We start from the raw sequence: 20982 nt of genomic DNA, 5'->3' as shown, positions 1-20982 counted from the left end.
GTGATTGGAGCTCGTCTGCCCCACCACCGACACATTCTCTTCCTTGTGTTTCTGCAGCCATCCGTCCTTCGCCAGCAGCATCTGTCCGATCGAAGGCGCCTCCACCTTCTTCTCCTGGCCTCGCGAGTACCCCGGAATCACCGCATCATTCATCACCGTCGTCATCTCCGTCGGACGGTACACCGTGCTCACCGGCATTCGCGGCGGCGGCGCCGTGGACTCCAGCACAACCGCTTGCGTGTGCATGGCAGGCCGATGCGCGGTGGTATAGGCATCCGATCCCACGGTTCGTCTTCGTTCTTCTGCGCGATCGCGATAAACTGGATGCGCTTTGTTCCACAAAACCAAGTTATACTGCTCTCTCACAGCATCGCACACCGCCTACTTTATGCAGCTCGCTCTTCTCCATGTGGAGTTGAAGCTTCGCGTCGTCTTGGAAGCGTCGACCGCACATCTACCATTAAAACCGCGGTTCAATCGCACGAAACACGCCGGACACCCGTGTCGGCTTCGCCCCGCGATTCGTCTCATCTACGCCTCACTCACACGCCTCGTTTTCACCTCGCCGAGCGACGGCGGTTCCTTTTTCGGGGCTTTTTCTGGCTCTTTGGGAGGCGCTTTGCGCTTGGCGGCTTTGGACCGCGCGGGCTGCAAGTCCCAATTCACAGACTGCCCAGGGAGCAGCTGCAGCGTGTCCAGCGAATCCTTGGAGTCGGGAGCTGCGTGCTGGGACGACGACGAAGAAGAAGAAGCCGGCTGCGATGGCGGGGGCGGAGGCTTGATGATCTCGTGGAGATCGGTCTTGAATTTGATGGTCAGAGCGATCGGCGCGGCGGGGGCTGCGGGCTGCGGAGCGAACTGAAAGGTGGAGGGGGCGGAGATGATGGCGGGCTGCTCTGGAGGAGGAGGAATGGGAGGCGGAGCGGCGGTGGTGGAGGGAAGAGGAGGCGTGAAAGGGGTGAGTGTGTGATCTTTGAGAGTGTAGTAAAGCGAAGAGACGGAATCGAGATACTAGAATGAAGAGCGGAAAGAAGAGGAACGAGATCGGCCGAGGAACAGTAGTAGAACTTCGACGAGGCTTCGTAGAAAAAGCCTGAGGCGGCGTCGAAGGTGAAGTTCAGACTGTTCGTGCGGTAATCCGAAGGAAACGGCCGACCGTCCGCGAGTTTCTTCTGGTTCGAGAACAAACTGCTGCCCTTATCGTGCTTTAAGGGCTGTGCTGAAGAGGAGGAGGAGGAGGAAGAGGGCTGTGCAGGAGTGGCGACCGATGGGCCCGTTTGTGAATCCACTTGGGACGATGAGGGTTGTAATGGAGGTTGCATTTGGGACATTTGATTCATTTGATTCATCGAATTCATCGAATTCATTTGATTCATTTGATTCATTTGATTCATTTGATTCATTTGATTCATTTGATTCATCGAATTCATCGAATTCATTGCTGGCTGCATCGCGTAGGCGGGCATCATCGGGTACTGCATATACATCATCATGTTCACTGGCTGCAAATAAGGATTGTACACCGGCGTCGTCGCCATCTGCGTCGTCGTCGTGTGCGCTTCTCTGCTTCTCACGCCCCTTCCGCTCTCCCCACCTCACGCACTGCGGATTGGCGAACCCAATCACCACTTGCACGCCACGCACCGTCGCGTATCCCTTGAATCCCACCGTATGCACTGCGCCCTCGATCGATTCGAACTCCACCACGCCGTATCCCCGCGACAAATGGCTGTATTCGTCCCGAAACAGATAACACTGCTTCACCGGCGCGTAGAGATTGAACGCTGCGCGCAGCTACACATCACTCCGCCCTCCCATCACCACATCCGCTTCGTTTGCAGACATTCCGAGCCCTCGAACGAGCACGGCTACGCTCGGAGTCTGCGAAAACTCGAACTGAAGACGCTCCGGATTGAGACAGTTCTCGTTGCGAGGCGTCCGACAGTTGATGCACTTGTAGCGACGGCCTGCGTTGAGCGTGTTGCACTGCGTGGGAGCGAACACCGATGTGTACATTATCGCAGATCCAGTCGATTTTCTTGTCGTAGCGCGAATCGTTCGTACCGACCGCGTATTCCAAAATGCAGGTTTGGTTGCACAGCACCAAGGGGTTCCCCGTACCCAGACCCGAGCTGGACGCTAGAACTCATGGGAAGCAGCTAGGAAAGAACGGTATTTGGATAGAACATTTGCAGCATCTACAATAGAGGGAAATCCGAGAAAGGCAAATCCTCGAGGTCGCCCAGTATCCTTGTCTGATATGAGACGGACACTCTTGCAACGATCCTCTAGCAACTGCTCCCAAATCTATTGCTCACACCGGAAACTGCTTGAGAAACCATCGCTTCGGTCACCTCCATAGCAAGATTTTTGATACAAAGAATATTGTTTGCAGGGTTTTGTTGGGGATGCAATGAACGATCGAATCCTATCACTCATACAAAGAGAACCAGGCCGAACGACTTCGCTCTTCAAAACTACCCATCTCTCCTCCCCTATGTTTTTCAGCTCCAGACTCGTGGAATCGTTTGCTGCTCTGCTCCTTAGCAAATTCTTCCTTTCTACATTTGATTCACACAGGTTGACGAACGTGAAGCCAGGAACTACCGGATGTCGCCTATCGTCGTCCATACGTCTTCGTGTGTCACTGTGGTCACGACCACCTCCTCCGCGATAATGATCGTTCCCTCTGTAATTCATTTCTGTTGTGAGTGATTTGGATTTTTGGGATTCCCCAAGTTCGCACGAGTTTTGACTTTTAGAGTTTTTCGAGACCTACTACGTTTCGGAAAGAAATATGGATTGGAATCAAAATAAGAATATATTAGTAAACTATTTTGAACGTATCCAGCTTGGAAACGAGGTAATTGTTAGGGTCCTGTCTAGCTGCTTTTGAACTGCTAGATGTCGACGTAGTACGATCGTTTATAAATGATTCTAGAACTCTTGACATGCTTTTTAGCTTTGCCAAGGGGGAGTTGAGAACGGTCGCTATTCGTCTTTTAAGCAAACAAGAACGTTTGCGATGCTCTGTATTTTGAATTGTAGAGGAAGAAGGAAAGGGCTTTCTCGAGATTTTGGAAGCCTCGCAGCTTTCGCTTCCGATAATTCAGTGTATTGTGTATTTTAACAAAACAAACGGGCCCCTGGCTACCGACGTGCGTTTGGGTTCTCAAGTCTCAGTTGTCAACCTAACGGACCAAGATCTAGCGGAATTCGTAAACTCTTCCAAGGAAGGGACCAACAGCGATGTTTTTGAAAACCAAACGGTGAACCCAGTGACCATCATGCGTTCCTATCTTCATTCCACCCTCAATCCGCTCATTGGAACCTTCAAACGCGACGGAGGCGGTACTTCTCCCCCATTTCCTCCCCTAACCGATAGAGACGGCGATCCTAAAGCGTGTAGCGGATCTGGACATGGCTTTGGTTCACTACGAGCAGAACTTGGATATCCCCGAGGTTCACCTCAATTTCCCTTCCTTCCTCATCGAGGCCGCCGATAAATGTCGCGCAGCGGGGCGTCTGCTCTCCAGTGCCGAGCTCGGCTGGGGCGAGAAGCCGAACTCCGACCTGCTGAACCAGCTTTTGCCGTTGAAAGGCCAGTGGCTTCGCGAGATTCAGAAACTGACAAGCCATTCGCGGGACATTAAACAAGGAACCTCGTTACAGGAAATCAATTACTGGTCGGTTCTGAAGAGCTCTCTCGAAAACATCGCCAAGCTCTTCGATTCCTACGAGGTCCAAGTGCTCTTCTCCGTCCTCAAAACGAACAACCTGATCGTTTCCGCGGGGACATTCGAGGTTACTACGCGGCTTCGCTCGCGGCTGGAAGAAGTGACGGAGAATGCGGAGCTGATGAGCGGCGTTCCGATCAATTCTCTGCTCGCAAACCACGATTTCCCCGGTTTGGCGTCGGTGATCCAGCAACTCTTCGTCCAACTGAAGAAGCTGAAGAATAACCGCGGGTACCCGATAAGCCGGATGGTGGACTTCGTGGATCTGATCAATCGGGACGTAACGAACCAATGCATTTCGATTCTGCACTCGGTTCGCTTGATGGACATCGACTTCAAGTCGTTTTCGTCGATGATGAAGGACTGCAACCACGTGTTTAAGGTCTGGGACGACGAGATCATCTCCTTCTGGCAGTTTCTAAAAGAACTCTGCGCGCGGCGCAACGACCCCGTGCTCGTGAAGTTCACCTCCACGTTCACGCCCTTGCAGCAGCGACTGAAGACCGTCCAGGCGTTCCGCGAGCTTCACAACCGGTTTATCGAAACGCTGCAGCAAGTGATTGCTCCTCAAGAGAAGGAAGCGTCGCTCGTGAATCAAGTGATCGAAGCCTACACGATTCTCCGCTCGGTGGACGTGAGCGATCTCTCGGAAGGCGCGATTTCGGAGTGGAACGAGCTGGTGAAGAGCTACGACCATCAAATGGAGAGCGTGGACCAGAGTTTGGCGGAGATGATCCGCGGCAAACTGAACGGATCGCACTCGACCGAGCAGATGCTGCAGATCTACGGGAAGTACAATCGGCTGTTCTTTCGAAGACGCATCCAAGTGTCCATTCAGCAGTACCAGACCAGTCTGTTCAAGCAGGTTCGGAAAGACGCGGATAAATTGTATGAGTCATTGCAGCATGTGTCGTATCCCGACTCGGAGGCCTGTCGGATCGCACGGCTGTATGACTTGCCTCCGCTCGCTTCGAGCGTGATTTGGGCTCGCCAGATCGAAACGAAACTCGACACGTATCTGCATCACGCGGAGGTTTTGCTGGGAAAGGACTGGGAGAAGCACAAAGAAGGGCAGAAGCTGAAGGTTGGATCGCTTCGGATGCAAAGTCATGATGTGTAGCAAGTCTGCGATTCGCTGAAGAAACGAGTGGATACATCGGGCCAGGTCAATCGATGGATGGAGTCGATGAAGACCCGCATCACCGCACAGCCATTAAACGCGTCGATCTTCACCATCTCGCGGAATCCGATCCAAGGCTATGTGATCAGCGTATCATTCATTTCTTCATTTCCGATTCATTGGTAGCTCAACTACGACGAGGAGATTTTCATCCTCTTCAAAGAGCTTCGAACGCTCAATTGGCTCAACATCCGACCCCCCGTCGCCATCCGAGCCGCGGGAGAAACCTCCAAATCGTGCTACGCGAACGCCACGGCGCTTCGCGGCGCGCTTTTCACCTACACGCAAATCATCCGCCAAACCGACCCGCAGGTTTTGGAGCTGGCCGCAGAGTATCATCAGGCCGTTCGCGATCTGATCGCTTACGCAGTGACCGAGAAGATCACGTGGCAAAGCTTCAACTTGAAAGAGTAGCTGTTTGGAGGGGGTTTCATCGGCAGTTTCACGCCCTCGTTTACGAAAGCAGTGTTTACGTTGCAAGACCGAATCGCGCAGATCACGATCCACACGGAATTGTTGAAGCAGTTGAAGTTGGATTTGACGAAGTGCGCGTATCAACGCGACTTGTTTTCTCCGATTCTCTCGCAAATGCAATCCGTGATCGACGAATTGAACAATCTCCGATGCTTCAACATGTCCCTCTTCATCGAGCGATTGAACAGCGACATCGCCACGCTCCTCGAAACCCGCGCGAACAACGCGCTGACCACGTGGCTCGTCGCGTTCCGTCGCCGCCAACGCGAAGAATCCGCGAATCCGATCCAGGAGGAAGAAGCCATTGGCGAAGAGCGCGAGACTGTGGCCGAGACGAGCGTGTACGACGCTGCGATGCAGGTGAATTACGTTCATTTGATCCGCGTGGTGAGCCACAATCTCACAGTCACGCCTCCCGTCGCCGATACGAAGAAATTGTGGTTCGATTCGCTGCTGGTACCGGAGTGAAATGCGTGTGAGACGTAGACGATCGTGAGCAGCGTGGCAAGTCTGCCTCGGTTGAAGCCATTAATGGACGTGTATTCCTCTGCGAGCGAGAACAAAGAGGATGATTCGTTCTCCTCTATTATCGCTCATCTGAACAAGGACGCGATCCGCGAAGGCTTCGGCCTCATCGAAGCGTTGATGGAGCGCGTGATGCAATTCACGAACGGCTGGCTGCAGAACCAAGCCGTCTGGAAACTGAACCCCAAGGAGATCGCGGAGAGCATGGGCAGCAACGTGGACATGTGGCAGAAGCTTTTATCAGGCCTCTCGAAAGCCAAGGCGGATTTGGAGTCTGAAAGCATCGAGAAAGTGATTGGCTGCGTGCACGTGAATTTGGAGCAAGTGCAGTCGAGCATGAGCATTCGGTACGACGCGCTGCAGAAGGATTTGCTGACCTCGTTCAGCGAGTTGGTTCTGGAGCAGACGAAGCAGTTCAGCCAGGTTCTTTCGAGCACGCGCTCCGAACTGGAGCGACTTTCCGTGAACGCGTCGACGAACGAAACGATCAACTTGATTCTGTTGGTGCGCGAAGTGGTTCACAATCTGCAGACCTGGAAGTCGCAGAAGAACGCGCTGATGAACTGCCAAGTGCTGCTGGACAGCCAGAACTACAACTACCCCTCGGAGTGGATCTATTCGCAGCAGCTCGAGAATGATTGGTCCTCGCTGGAGCAGATCCTCAACCGCAGACAAGAGTCCATCAAGGCCAGTCAGGAGCAGCTGAAGAAGAACATCATCATGGAGGACAACAGAGTGAAGAAAGCTGTTGACGAGGCCACGTCGCAATGGGAGCAGAACCGTCCTTTGGATGGTTCGATTCCCGTGCAGAACGCGCTGACCACCTTGGAAGAGTTCAAACTCAAATTCGATTCGCTGAACGACCAATGGTCGAAGGTCAACAAGGGGCGCGACGCGTTGTCTCTCGACGTTCACCGCGAAAGTCCCGTCGATCTGCTGCTTACCGAGCTTCACGGCCTGCAGGAAGCCTGGCAGGCTGTGCTGGAATATTGGAACCGCCTGAACAGCGTGGGCGAAACGATGTGGAGCATGTTCATTCCCAAGACGTTCAATCAGCAGCTGAACGAGCTGGAGAAGGATTTGGAATCGATTCCTTCTCGCTCCAAACAATACGCCTGCTTCACGTATCTGCAGACCACCATTCGACAATACAAGAAGGAGTTCAAGCTACTCCAGGAGCTCAAGAACTCCTCGTTGAAGGAGCGTCATTGGTCGCAGATCCTCTCCTTCCTCAACCTCTCCACGTCCTACGAATTCCTCCGCGTTCGCGACTTCTGGACGCCCGAATTCCAAGAGAACGAGGAGAAAATCACGGACGTGCTCTCCATCGCGCAAGGCGAGCTGGCGATCGAAGAGTTCCTCAAGCAAATCCGGGAGTTCTGGAACGCCTACCAGCTGGAGCTGGTTTCCTACCAAGGCCGTTGCAAGCTGATTCGCGGCTGGGAAGCGCTCTTCCAGAAGCTCGACGAGCACATCTCCGCGCTGTCCAGCATGAAGCAATCGCCGTATTACCGCGTCTTCGCGGAGGAGGCGGAGAGCTGGGAGGACAAAGTCACGCGCATGCGCGTTCTGTACGATAACTGGATCGACGTGCAGCGTCGCTGGGTGTATCTGGAAGGAATTTTTATGAGCGGAGCCGACATCATGCAGCAGCTTCCGCAGGACTACAATCGGTTTAAGAGCATCGACTCGGAGTTTATCTCGATGATGCGGAAGGTGGCCGCGCAGCCGCGCGTGATCGACGTGTTTATGACGCCCAACATCCAGCGGACGCTCGAGCGATTGGCGCAGCAGCTGTCGAAGATCCAGAAGGCGCTGGGCGAGTTCTTGGAGAAGCAGCGGCAGCTGTTCTCGCGGTTCTACTTCGTGGGCGACGAGGATTTGCTGGAGATCCTGGGCAATAGCCGCGATCCGCAGAAGGTGCAGCGACACTTGAACAAAATGTTCGCAGGGATCAACCTGCTGGAGTACTCGATTCTGGAGAACAAAACGTGCCGCATCACGGCGATGGTCAGCAAGGAAGGCGAGGTGGTTCCCTTCCATCAGCCCATCGACGTGACGGAGGACCGCACCGTCGTGTCCTGGCTGGCGCAGATCGAGCAGACCATGCGAGAGTCGCTCGCCTATCTCCTCCAGGCGTCTCTGGCGAAGCTGACGAGTCTGGAGATCAACGCCGAGACGTTCCCTGCGTGGATCCAAAGCTATCCGTCGCAGATCGTGATCCTGTCCAGCCAGATTATGTGGTGCAGCCAGATCGAAGCGGCTCTGCACAGCTCGAACAGCTCGGAATTGCTGAAAGGATGCATCGCTCAGATCGACTCCATGCTTCAAATCCTCGCGGAGCGCGTCATGCACTCGCTCCAGACCGACGAGCGAAAGAAATACGAGCAGCTCATCACCGAGTTCGTGTACGAGAAGGGATCGACGCAGAGTCTTCTCGACGAGGGCGTCCAAGACAGCTCCGACTTCCGCTGGCAAGGCCGCCTGCGCGCCTATTACAACGCCAACGAGCCCGATCGAATGAAGTGCCTCACGCTCTGCGTGGCCGACGCCTCCTTCCTCTATGGCTACGAATACCTGGGCGTCTGCGAGCGGCTGGTGCAGACCCCCTTGACCGATCGCTGCTATCTCACTCTCACGCAGGCGCTCATGATGGGGCTGGGCGGCAATCCGTTCGGTCCCGCGGGAACCGGTAAGACGGAGTCCGTGAAGATGCTGGCGTCGCTGCTGGGCCGCTTCTGCCTGGTGTTTAACTGCGACGAATCGTTCGACTTCCAAGCGATGGGCCGGATTTTCCGCGGGTTGTGCCAGGTCGGCGCGTGGGGATGCTTCGATGAGTTCAACCGCCTGGAGGAGCGCATTCTCTCCGCGGTTTCGCAGCAGATCTGGACGATCCAGACGGGTCTGCGCGACCAGAAATCGGAGATTCTGCTTCTGGAGAAGCCGGTGAAGTTGCACCCGAACGTGGGAATCTTCGTCACCATGAACCCGGGCTACGCGGGGCGAAGCAACCTGCCCGACAACTTGAAGCAGCTGTTCCGAAGCATCGCGATGATCCAGCCGGACTGGGAGAAAATCGCGCAGGTGATGCTGTTCTCGCAGGGATTCCGGACCTCCGAAGTGCTGGCCGGGAAGCTCGTGCTGCTGTTTACGCTCTGCCAGGACCAGCTGTCGCCGCAGGCGCATTATGATTTCGGTCTGCGCGCGTTGAAGAGCGTGGTGGTGAGCGCGGGCAACCTGAAACGGCATCGCTTGGAGCAGCACGAGGCCGAGGAGGAGCGGGATCTGCGCGAGCAGGAGGCGTTCGAGCGCGATGTTCTGCTGTCGAGCGTGTGCGATACGATCGTTCCGAAGCTGGTGTCCGAGGATCTCCCGATTCTGAAGAGTCTGCTGGGCAGCGTGTTCACCGGCGCGACGCTGAAGCAGATCGAGGCCGAGCAGCTCCGATCGATGCTGCGGGAAGTGTGCAAGGAGGAGAAGCTGTGTCCGACCGACGCGTTCATCGAAAAGGCGCTACAGCTCTATCAGGTGCAGGATCTTCGCCATGGCGTGATGCTGGTGGGTCCTTCAGGCAGCGGAAAGTCGTCGATTCTGCGGTGCTTGCTGAAGGCGATGGAGTGTTTGGACGGGCAGCAAGGCGTGGTTTACACGATCGACCCCAAGGCCATTTCGAAGGACCAGCTCTTCGGATCGCTGGATGAGACGACCAATGAATGGACGGACGGAGTGTTCACGAAGATCATTCGCCAGATCTACAACGATGTGCGCGGCGAGAGCACGCGACGGCAATGGATCGTGTTCGATGGCGATGTGGATCCGGAATGGGCCGAGAACCTCAACTCGGTTTTGGATGACAACAAGCTCCTCACGCTTCCGACAGGCGACCGTCTTTCGCTCCCTCCCAACGTCCGAATTCTATTCGAAGTCGAGAACCTGAAGTACGCGACGCCTGCTTCGGTGAGTCGTTGCGGAACGGTGTGGTTCAGCGAGGAGGTCGTGCCGATGAGCAGCATGTTCATGCATGGCCTGCTTTGCCTTCGATCCGATCCTCTGCTGCAAGACGTCGACAAGCCATCGCAGCTCGCCGTGCAGAACGCAGTCGCGGATATCGTGACGCCGTACTGCGAGCCGCACTGTCTGTTAGAGCAGTGTTTGACCTGGTCGATCACGCACGACCACATTATGAATGTGACGGCCACGGAGTTGGTGTCGTCGTTTAACAGCCTCTTGCAGCAGATCGTGATGGACATCATCGAGTACAACATGGAGCATTTGGAGCGACCCATGGCTGGCGAGCACTTCCTCAACTTCGTCTCCAACCGCATGATCGAAGCCATCATTTGGGGCTTTGGCGGGTCGCTCGTCGGCACGGATCGCATCGAATTCTGCGAGATTATCCGCGCCGCGACGTCCTTCGCCCTGCCCTCCGACGGCATTCCCCTCCTCGATCATTACGTGAATCTCGCCGATGGACAGTGGCGATTGTGGAGCGAGCGCGTCCCGCATGTCGAGATCGATCCGAACAGCGTTCTGGACACGTCCGTCGTCATTCCCACGGTCGACACGCTTCGCAATCAGCACGTCATGCGTGCCTTCTTGAACACACGCAAGCCGGTGATTCTCTGCGGTCCGCCGGGCTCTGGAAAGACGATGACGCTCACCGACACGCTGAAGAACCTCAATGGATTCGACGTGGTGTCGGTGAACTTCAGCAGCACGACGTCTCCCTCGCTGATCATGAAGATCTTCGACCAATACGGCGTCTATCAGAAGACGCCGTCCGGTCTGGTGCTCCGTCCCGCCTCTCCCGAGAAGTGGCTCATCATTTTCTGCGACGAAGTGAACCTTCCGGAGGAAGACAAGTACGGCACGCAGCGCGTGATCAGTCTGCTTCGCCAGCTGGTCGAGCAGCAAGGCTTCTGGAGCACACGCGACCATTTGTGGGTGCACTGCGAGAACATCCAGTTCGTCGCGGCCTGCAACCCGCCCACCGATCCGGGCCGCGTGCCTCTCTCCACTCGCTTCCTCTCCCACACGCCTCTGCTCTACGTGGACTACCCCGAGCAGCAATCTCTCCTCCAGATCTACTCCACCTTCAACAAAGCCCTCGTGTCCACCAAGCCCAGCATTGCATCGCAGTACCAGGCCCTCACGCAGGTCATGGTCGACTTCTACGAGCAGAACAAGCGCCGATTCTCGCTGGAGCAGCAGCCGCAGTACGTGTACTCGCCTCGCGAGCTCTCTCGATGGGTCCGCGCTCTGCACAACGCCTTCGAGGACGTATCGGACGTGACTCCTGACGAATTGATTCGCCTCGCCGCGCACGAAGCGCTCCGTCTCTTCTGCGACCGCCTGGTCACTGCAGAGGAGAAGCAGTGGTGCCAGCAGACGCTCGACGAAGTGATCCAATCCACGTTCCCGTCGATCCGCCCCGCGGTTCTGCAGCGTCCCATTCTCTACACGCGCTGGCTGAACGGGACCTACCAGAGCGTGGACCGCGAGACGCTGCGTCGCTATTTGGAGTCGCGTCTGCGCGTGTTTAACGACGAAGAGCTCAACGTGCCTCTGGTTCTTTTCGACGATGTGCTGGAGCACGTGATTCGAATCGACCGCGTGCTTCGCCAGTCCTTGGGCCATTTGCTTTTAGTCGGAGACAGCGGCGCGGGAAAGACGGTTCTCACGCGGTTCGTGGCGTGGATGAACGCGATCTCGGTGTTCCAAATCAAAGTGAGTCGTCGCTACACGCTGGACAGCTTCGACGACGACTTGCGCCAAGTGATGCGGCAAGCAGGAGTGGATGGCGAGCAGACCTGCTTCATTTTCGATGAGTCCAACATTTTGTCTACCGGCTTCTTGGAGCGAATGAACGCGTTGCTGGCCAGTGGCGAAGTGCCCGGGCTGTACGAGGGCGATGATATGATTTCGCTCATGTCGGCGTGTCGCGAAGCGGCGACGCGCGAAGGACTCATCATGGATTCCGCCGAGGAATTGTTCAAATGGTTCACGCTGCGCGTGCAGCGCAATCTCCACGTGGTGTTCACAATGAATCCCGCCAATGGCGACTTCCGGGACCGCGCCGCGAGCTCCCCCGCGCTGTTCAATCGCTGCGTGGTGGACTGGTTCGGCACGTGGGATCGCGACGCTCTGCTCCAGGTCTCGCAGTACTTCACGACGAGCATCAGTCTGGACGTTTCGGACTCCTACGCGCCGTCCAAGCGCGCAGAAGAGCTCATTGCGAAGTCGTGGGGCGTGTCTGCGGTGGATCCGACGGTGCATTTGACGATCCACGACGCCGTGACCACCGCGATTCTCTTCGTGCACCAAGCCGTCGTGCGTCTGGACGAGGAGAAGGGCAACGACACGCGCTGCTACTGCTCGCCCCGCGATTATTTGGATTTCATTAATCACTATCTGGCGCTGGTTCAGCACAAGCGCGAGGAGCTGGAAGACCAGCAGAAGCATCTCGTTGTGGGTCTCAACAAGCTGCGCGAAACGGAGGAGCAAGTGCGCGTGCTTCGCGAGCAGGTCTCCCACAAGAAGGTGGAGTTGGACGCTGCGAACGAAGCCGCGGCTTTGAAGCTGAAGCAGGTGATCGAGAAGAAGGAGCAGGCGACGCAGAACCAGAAAGCCGCGACGGAGCTGGCGCAGGAATTGCAAGCGAAGTACGGAGAGATCAAGGAGAAGCGAGCTCGCGTGAACGGCGAGCTGAGCCGCGTGGAGCCGCTGCTGGAAGAGGCGAAAGCGACGGTGAAAGAGATCAACAAGACGCAGCTGAACGAGATCCGGTCGATGATGCGGCCGCCGCAGAACGTGCAGCTGACGATCCAGGCGGTCTGCTGCTTGATCGGCGAGGAGTCGGGGACCTGGAAGGAGATCCAGAAGACGATCCGGAAGGATTCGTTCATTCAGACGATCGTGAACTTCGAGACCAAGCAAATCACGCGGCGAGCCGCGGAAGAAGCCTCGATGATCATGAAAACGCCCGGGTTCACGTACGAAACGGCGGTGCGGAGCTCGAAAGTGTGCGGGCCGCTCTACAACTGGGTGAAGTCGCAGCTGGAGTATTCGTACATCCTGCAGCGCGTGAAGCCGCTGAACGACGAGATGGAGTTCTTAACGCAGAAGAGCAACCAGCTGCGGCAGCAGCACGACGAGTGCGTGGCGGAGCTGGGCAAACTGAACGCGGAGATCGACGGATACACGCAGGAATACACGCTGATGGCGCAGCGGACGCAGCAGATTTCGATCGAAATCAAGGCGGTCATGGAGAAGCTGGAGCGCAGCGCGCGGTTGCTGGAGTCGCTGGAGTCGGAGCAGAAGCGATGGAAGGAAAGTTCGTTCGAATTCGAGAAGGAGCTCGCGTGGATGATCGGCGACTGCCTTCTGGGCGCGTCGTTCATCACGTATGGAGGCTTCTTCGACCAGCATCACCGCGCGATGCTGTTCACGGAGTGCCAGTCGCTTCTTCGCGATCTCTGCATTCCGTTCAACGAGCACTTCGACACCACGACGTATCTCTCCACGTCGAAGGCGCGGCTGCAGTGGCAGTCCGACGGCCTGCCGGCGGACGAGTTGTGCATGCAGAACGCGATCATTCTCAACCGATTCAATCGCTATCCGCTGCTGATCGACCCGAGCGGGCAGGGTGTGAACTACATCATGAACACGTTCAACAATGATCGCGTGATCAAGACCTCCTTCTTGGACAAAAACTTCATCAAACTGCTGGAATCCGCGCTGCGCTTCGGCTCGATTCTGATCGTGCAGGACGTGGAAAACGCGGATCCCGTGCTGAACCCTCTCCTCAACAAGGAGTTCCACAAGGAGGGCGGCCGAACGCTCATTCGTCTGGGCGACCAGGACATCGATTTCTCGCCGTCGTTCAATCTCTTCCTCACCACGCGCGACTCTTCGCATCAATTCCCGCCCGATCTCTGCTCCCGCGTCACCTTCGTGAACTTCACGATGACGCTGTCATCCCTCCAGGACCAATGTCTCAACATCATTCTGCAGAAGGAGGCGCCCGAGCTGTACAGCCGGCGAAACGACCTGCTTCAGTTGCAGGGCGAATACCAGGCGCGGCTTCGCGATCTGGAGGAGCAGCTCCTGATCTCGTTGAGCAGCGTGCAGGGCAACATCCTCGACAACGACAACGTGATGAACAGCATGGAGCAATTGAAGCACGAGGCCCAGACGATCACCTACGAAATCAGCCAGTCCGACGCGGTGATGAACTCCATCCGCGAGTCCTCCTGCATCTACCAGCCGCTCTCGCAGACCTGCTCGCGTCTCTACTTCGTGCTGGAGAGTCTGCACCACGTGTTCTTCCTGTATCGCTACAACCTCCACTTCTTCCTCGACATTCTCCACGCGGTGCTCAACAGCAGCAACAGCGAGAACTCCTCGCCCTCCCAGTCCGAGCGCGTCTCCGTCCTCATCCGCGCGCTCTACCGCAAGGTCTACGCGCGCGTCGCTCGCGGACTGAAGCATCTCGACGCGCACATTCTGGCGCTGCGCATGTGCCAGCTCTTCGTGCAGAACACGCGCGAAGAAGCCGAGCCTTCCGAGCTGCAGCTGCTGCTGCGCGGCACGCTGGTGACGGTCGACGATTCGGCGGAGAAGTTCGTGACTGCGGTGTTCGGCGACCTGCTGAACGAAGACCAGGAGTCGCAGATTCTGCTGCATCTCTCGCTCGACCACACCAACAATCTCAAGAAGCTGCTGCTGCAGCGATCGAAGTACTGGTCGGACACGTTCATGAACGCTCCCTTGGACGAGCTGAAGCCCATCATCGACGAGCTCGGCGAGAACGGATGGTCGCACGGCCGCTGTCTCTGGCGCTGGCTGCTCCTCATCAAAGAGCTCCGCCCCGAGCTGCTCATCTCGGCGATCGAATTCGTGGTGATGGAGCTCGTCGACCCGCAGTTCTTCTCCGAGGAAGCATACAATCTCGAGACGCTCGTCGAGGAAGAAGCCCGCGCCGACCGTCCCTTCCTGCTCTGCTCGCAGCCCGGCTACGACGCCAGCAAGAAGGTCGAGCAGCTCTACCAGGACCTCAACCGTCCGCTCGACACGATCGCAATGGGTAACGCGGAGTCCTACGCGGACGCCGAGAAGCTCATCACGAGCGCAGCGAAGCGCGGCAGCGCCGTGCTGCTTCGCAACGTGCATCTCTGCCCCGAGTGGCTCTCCACGCTCGAGAAAATGATCTTCACGATGCGCCCCAGCGCTTCCTTCCGGCTCTTCATGACCAGCGAGATCTCCTCCAAGCTCCCGCCCTCCGTGCTGCGTCTCTGCTACACCCTCGTCTTTGAAACGCCCACCGGAATCCGCGCGTCGCTGAAGCACTCGCTGAACGCGATCCCCGCGTCCGCGATGGAGGCGAAGCCCGTGGAGCGCTGCCGCGTGTGCTTCCTTCTGCTCTGGCTGCACGCGGTCGTGGAGGAGCGGCTTCGCTACGTCCCGGTGGGCTGGACGAAGTACTACGAGTTCAGCGAGGCGGACTTGAAGTGCTCGCTCTCGGTGATCGACCGCTTACTCAACGCGGCGAGTCGTGGTCTGACCCACATCGATCCCTCCGCGCTCAACTGGACGGCCATCAGCCGCTTGCTCAGCGACTCCTTCTACGGCGGCCGCGTCGACAACCCCTTCGACGACCAGCTCCTCCACTCCCTCATCCGCCGCCTCTTCGTCCCGCAGGCCTTCGACTCGCGCTTCCCGCTCGTCCAGTACGTCCATCCCAACGGCACGCTCGAGCAAATCTTCGCGCCCGAGGGCACCACCAAGCGCGACTTCGAGCTCTGGACCGACTCGCTCCCCGTCTACAACAGCCCCGTCTGGCTCGGCCTCCCCGCCACCGCCGAGCAGCGTCTTCTCTCCACGCAGGGCGCCTCGATTCTCCGCGGCCTGCTCCAAATCCAGGACGATCTCGACGTGTCCGCGTCGCTCCTCGCCTCTCCGTCGCCCTCCGAATCCGACGCTTTCGCCTCGTCTTCCTCGCACTGGCTCGCTTCCTGCACCGCCTCCATCGAGCAGTGGCTTTCTCTCCTCATCGTCCAGGTCCGCGAGCCCGAGCCCACCGCCGCTCTCCTCCAGAACCCGCTCTACCGCTGCCTAGCGCGCGAGCTGCAGCTCATGCGACGCCAACAGCGCTGCATCGTCGACGATCTGAAGCTCCTCCTCGCGTGGAGCCAAAACAAAATCCAGTCCACGCATCCGCTACGGCTGCTGCTCCGGCAGATCGCGCAGGACCACGTTCCGGAGCACTGGATCGCCGCAGGACTGTCGACGCAGCGCGAGAACTGTGCGCTGTGGATGCAGGACTTCACGCTGCGCTGCCAGCACTTCGCGGAACTTTCGATTCAATCGCTCGATCAAATCCGCAGATCCGGCATCTGGCTCGGCGGGCTGTTCCACCCCGAGGCGTTCATCACGGCGATGGGGCAGCAGGTCGCGCAGAGCAACGGATGGGCGCTCGACGATGTGAAATTGTCGCTGAAACCGCTCATGCAGGAGGAGGTGGATCATTGCGACGAGTTGCTCGCGGAGCGGCCGAACGCGTTTTTGGTGCATCAGCTGATGCTGGAAGGCGCGGAGTGGGAAGGAGGAAGGCTCGTGCCGAGCGATGAGATTCGATGTTTGTTGGAAGTGGTGCTGTTCGAGTGGAAGTGTGAGAAGGGAGGAAAGGAAAATACGGTGCAAGTGCCGATTTATTTGAATGAATCCAGAGCCGAATTGCTTGCGGTGGTGGAGATGCCGCACGTGGAGTCGATCTCGGAGGATATGTGGAGACAGAGAGCTGTGGCGTTCATTGCATGGAGACAAGCGTAGTGGTTTATTTGTTTGAAACACTTTTCTTTTTCATGCAGTCTACCAAGGAGTGGAGAGACATCACGCAGCTGCTCCGCGAAGCGGCCAGCGAAATCAGTGATGGCTCGTTCATTGCAAGCGACGCGTTCAACTACGAGGCGTCGATGCGTTCTATCGATATTATGGACAAAAAGGTGGATAGTGGACTGGGGCTCGTTGGGTTTGAGACCATCGAGGAGCGTCTGGAACATGGTTTGTTCCTGTTGACACATAATGAATAGATTCGATTAATTTCTACCCGGACGAGGAAACGTTGTTGCAAATCGCAGAGTGTTTGTTCTCTTCGTTCAGTTCCTGGATTGCAGGCGATAATCTGAACCACTGCATGCTGCGTGTTGTGTATATGCACGCGCAGGTGAAGGATCGTTTGTTGCTTCTATTTCGGAGCACGCTCGAGGCAGATCAAACAGCGGAGGCGAGTGAGCAGACTCTGCGTCTGCGGATCTTGTTAAAGCTGGTTATGGATTACACCTGGCTTATCAGCGCGATCCATAGCCTCATGTCGGAATATGTGGTCAGCGAAGTGGCTGCTTGTGTGTGAAATCATGCGTAGCCGGACGAGTTCAGTCTATCCTGCCAATTCTTGCCGGATCGAACGAATCTCACCTTCGATGAAAAGAATGTGCTGCATGCCGTTCTTTCAATGCAGGAAACGACCGAAACGCGCTCCAAGCTCCTGTCCCACCTCCGCATACTGGATTCGCTGAACCAGCTCTTCTCCGAGCTGGACAAACTCACCAAAGAGCGGGTTTCTTCGCTCCGTTCGCAACTGAATTCGCTTTTCCCCGCGTTTTCGCGCTTCGTTTTCATTTTTTTCCTCCATTCATTGCTTCTAGAGCTCTTTTTATTCCACCGATCCCACGCTCTCCTCTTCATCCAGCACTTATTTCGATGATCGATTCTCCCGCTTCGTTTCCACGACGGTTCCCTCGCGTTTCCCCGTTTCTCTCCCCTTCCAAACCTCCATCCGCCAACTCGAATCTTCCTTCCACATCACACTCGATTACCTCCTTCTTCTCACCTCCAAATCCGATCTCCTCGCTCTTCTCCGCGAGTTAACGCAGCTTTCTCTTCACTCTCTCTACCCCTTCCTTCGCTCCTTCCTCTTCGTCGCTCTTCCTCTCCGCGTTTTTCATCCTCTAGAAATGCTTCCGCGTTCTCTACGCGCCCAAATTCGCTCTCATCGATCTCTTTAGCCGCACTTGTCACTGCGATGTCACCGTGCTGCGCCAGAAATCCCTCGAATCCGTCGCTCGCGACGTCGAACTCGTCGCTCGTTCCGCTTTTCTCTCACGTCCAGAACGTCGAATCGCTCGTTCAGCTTTTCTTCCACTCCGCACACGCCATTCATCGCAAGCTCGACGCGCGCATCCCCGCGTTCGTCATTCTCTCCAACGCCGTACGCCTCGCTTTCTCGCTTTCTCGCAGCTTCTCGACGCCTTGCAGACGCAGAAAACCGACAAAAAGCAGCCCTTCAGCGCGGAGGCGCGGCACAAACTTTCCTTTTTCCCCTGCCTCATCGCGTTTTATCTCTGTCTCTGCTTCCTCCTCTACGAGCTGCGACTGGGTTTGTGGACGCGCGTCGAGCTCCCCGCGATGCTCTGGTTCTTCAGCCAGCTCGTAGCGCAGTTTCGTGAATACGAGGCGCGCTATTCGATCCGTTTGCGCTTGTTTTTTCTAACAAACAGTCCCCACGGACACCAAACCAAACGCTTCTTCTTCTTCTTCTTCTTCTTCTTCCAAAGCCAACAAACAATCCAAGCAATCCAAACAATCCAAAGCTGCGAAGCCAGCGAAGCCAGCGAAGGCCGTGGAGGTCACGCCGCTGCTCACCGACGTCTGGACGCTTCTGCTTCCCTATCTGCGCGGCCTTCTCTTCGTTTTCTCTTCGCTCTCTCTCTCCCCCGTAGCTTTTCGTCGCGACGCTTCGCTCGGGACTGCTCCCTTCGTCCTCTCCGCTCTTCGCATCCCCCGAAATCTTGTTCGAGCAGCGCATTCTCGTCGTTTTGAACTCCGGTTTGTTCCCAAAACCTTCCTTCGCAGACTTCCAAACCAACCTCCAAAACCCGCGCTACCGGCCTCGCGAGCTCCTCCAGCAGGCGATTTCGTCGTTTGAGGAAACACAGCGCGGCGCTGTGCAGCTGCGACAACGAAGCTCGGTGATTAGCGAGACCATGGTGAGAGAGGACTGCTTAATGCTGCAGAGAGTAGGCGAGAGGGAGAGGCGTGATGAATAGTCGGCGTTGATGAATATTTTGGCAGGAAAACAGATGATGGCCGTGATGAAAGATGGCGATGAAGAGGAAAAACGGGAGGACGTGTCTGGAGTGAAGGTACGCGTCGAAATCACGCCGATGATGCTTCCCGTATTCAAAGTGACGAAGTGTTGAGCTGTTTGTTACACATTTTGATCATGTCGCTCCCTGCAAAGGCAGTTGTTACGGCTACGTGCGGAAAGGCGCGGTGCCTCTCATTTGCGAATATCCAAACGCCCGCCGTGCTCTTCCAAACCCGCTCTTGTTTCCAGCCTTATCTCACCCTGGGTGTGGAATAATAACGTCTTGTAACTCATTAGATATGCTCGAAAAGCTTCCAGAGCAACCCATGTTCTCTATCACTGCTGGAGATGCGTTTGGGTGTGGATGATTGTTTACTTATAGTCATCAGTTTGTAAAAGTGATTGAGAAGTCCGGAGCGGGCTTCAAAGCGTTTACCTCGCTCCAGGACTATTATGTTCATTTTCAAATCCGAGATATCGATAACTTCCCAGTACTTTTTAATTGGTTCTTTTTCCAAGGTTCCAAAAGCGTCAGACAACTCTGTTGGTATAATGACAACGGAAGGTAGTCGAGATCTTGCGTTCGATGAATATTTGGATATTATCAAATCGTTCAACGTGGATTCTGCAGTGTCCTTTTCCGATGAAGTTCCCATCACCATCGGGAAGAGACGCGGGAAGCAAAGTATCGCTCGCAGCAAAGCGTGGCTGCAGCAACAACTCGAACGATCCGATAAGAAAAGCCGGATCATAGCGAACATTCAGGCCACCGACAACATGGAGCTGCTTCAAGAACAAATTTCTTTAGTTAATGAGCACAGCGACGAACTCTTCGGCGTTAACATTTCAGGCCTCCATCTCGGCGAATCGCCGCAGCAGAGAGAGAAAATACTGTCTGCGATTTATTCGTCGATCCCCGCGGTTCTGGTTCGATTTGTGACAGGCCCAAATAGCCCTCGCGAAGTGTTGGATTCGATCCGATTAGGCACAGACATCGCTGTATGCTCCTATCCGGTGACTTTAGCCGAAAAAGCATATGCATCATTGTATGAGCCGTTTTCAATTCTTTATTTACGCAGGTTTTCGAATGAGTCGATTTTCTGCAACGAGCAGGAAAATATTCAGCAGGAAACAAAGATGAATTTGTTAGACAATGTGTACAAGGACGATAAAAGTCTGCTAGTGGAGGGATGCGATTGCTATGCGTGTAAGCGCTTTACAAAGGGTTATATTCATCATCTTTTTAATTGTCATGAGATGTTGGGAGTTATTTTACTGTATTGCTTGGGAGGGAGGTTAAATCGTAGAACGCAACATAATATGCATCATTTTCTCAAATTCTTGCAGAGTGTGCGGCAGATGATTCGGGAGGGAAGGCTTGATGAAGCAATTTCTCATAAAGAAGGAGATAACTAATCTTTGATTTATTGCTTTTGTTTGTAGAAGCAAATTTGAAAGTGAGTTGTTATGTTTTTTTAACAAACAGAATGTTAAGAAATCGTTTGATAGGTGGTCGAATTCTACTCAGAACAGCAGAAATTTGGGAAAAGAAATATCAAGTAATTGCTATTACATTGAGGCGATATTTGTACTTCGGGGAATAGATGATTGAGTGTGACGTGTAAAATATACTGAAGATAATTGTTTAGTGTTGTTTGTAGTATTAATAAAATGGATAGAAAACGTTTGTTTGAGTGAATGGGGATATGTTAGATATTGTTACACATATCAGCCACGTTAGAAAAAACTACCATCTTTTTTTTTTGTTCTTAATACCAAAACGTGGCAATCACTCTATTAATCACAGTAATGGATGATATAGAATCGCAAAAGATTTTGAGTGTAATAACTGAGTAGTTGCAATAACTGAATAAGATTGTTAATGATAACATTTAGTTGTATAATAATGAATGTAAATC

The 20982-nt window shown here is 55.2% G+C and overlaps 4 protein-coding genes across 4 annotated transcripts; 3 read left to right on the top strand and 1 right to left on the bottom strand.

Moving 5' to 3' along the window:
* Positions 1 to 381: 381 nt before the first annotated feature.
* On the bottom strand, positions 382 to 1322 carry GSBLH_T00003064001 (uncharacterized protein; the record flags this gene model as incomplete). Its single annotated transcript, XM_013041734.1, has 3 exons — positions 382 to 531; positions 562 to 1011; positions 1041 to 1322. The coding sequence occupies 3 exons, from the start codon at positions 1320 to 1322 to the stop codon at positions 382 to 384; spliced, it is 882 nt and encodes a 293-aa protein (XP_012897188.1).
* Positions 1323 to 3420: 2098 nt separating this feature from the next.
* GSBLH_T00003063001 (uncharacterized protein) lies at positions 3421 to 16746 on the top strand (the record flags this gene model as incomplete). Its single annotated transcript, XM_013041733.1, has 5 exons — positions 3421 to 4821; positions 4858 to 5007; positions 5044 to 5327; positions 5358 to 5847; positions 5878 to 16746. The coding sequence occupies 5 exons, from the start codon at positions 3421 to 3423 to the stop codon at positions 16744 to 16746; spliced, it is 13194 nt and encodes a 4397-aa protein (XP_012897187.1).
* Positions 16747 to 16778: 32 nt separating this feature from the next.
* On the top strand, positions 16779 to 17680 carry GSBLH_T00006573001 (uncharacterized protein; the record flags this gene model as incomplete). The annotated part of the gene is given in 4 exon segments (XM_013041732.1): positions 16779 to 16977; positions 17007 to 17320; positions 17339 to 17546; positions 17622 to 17680. 4 exon segments carry the CDS (start codon positions 16779 to 16781, stop codon positions 17678 to 17680), a joined length of 780 nt encoding a protein of 259 aa, XP_012897186.1.
* A 1836-nt stretch (positions 17681 to 19516) lies between these two features.
* GSBLH_T00003062001 (uncharacterized protein) lies at positions 19517 to 20479 on the top strand (the record flags this gene model as incomplete). Its single annotated transcript, XM_013041731.1, has 2 exons — positions 19517 to 20340; positions 20371 to 20479. The coding sequence occupies 2 exons, from the start codon at positions 19517 to 19519 to the stop codon at positions 20477 to 20479; spliced, it is 933 nt and encodes a 310-aa protein (XP_012897185.1).
* Positions 20480 to 20982: the final 503 nt, after the last annotated feature.

The sequence above is a fragment of the Blastocystis hominis genome, assembly GCF_000151665.1.
Source record: "Blastocystis hominis, Singapore isolate B (sub-type 7) whole genome shotgun sequence assembly, scaffold_24".
NCBI classification, from domain to species: Eukaryota; class Bigyra; order Opalinata; family Blastocystidae; genus Blastocystis; species Blastocystis hominis.
The sequence above is the reverse complement of the archived record's forward strand: the minus strand, read 5'-3'. Positions and strand labels throughout refer to the sequence as shown.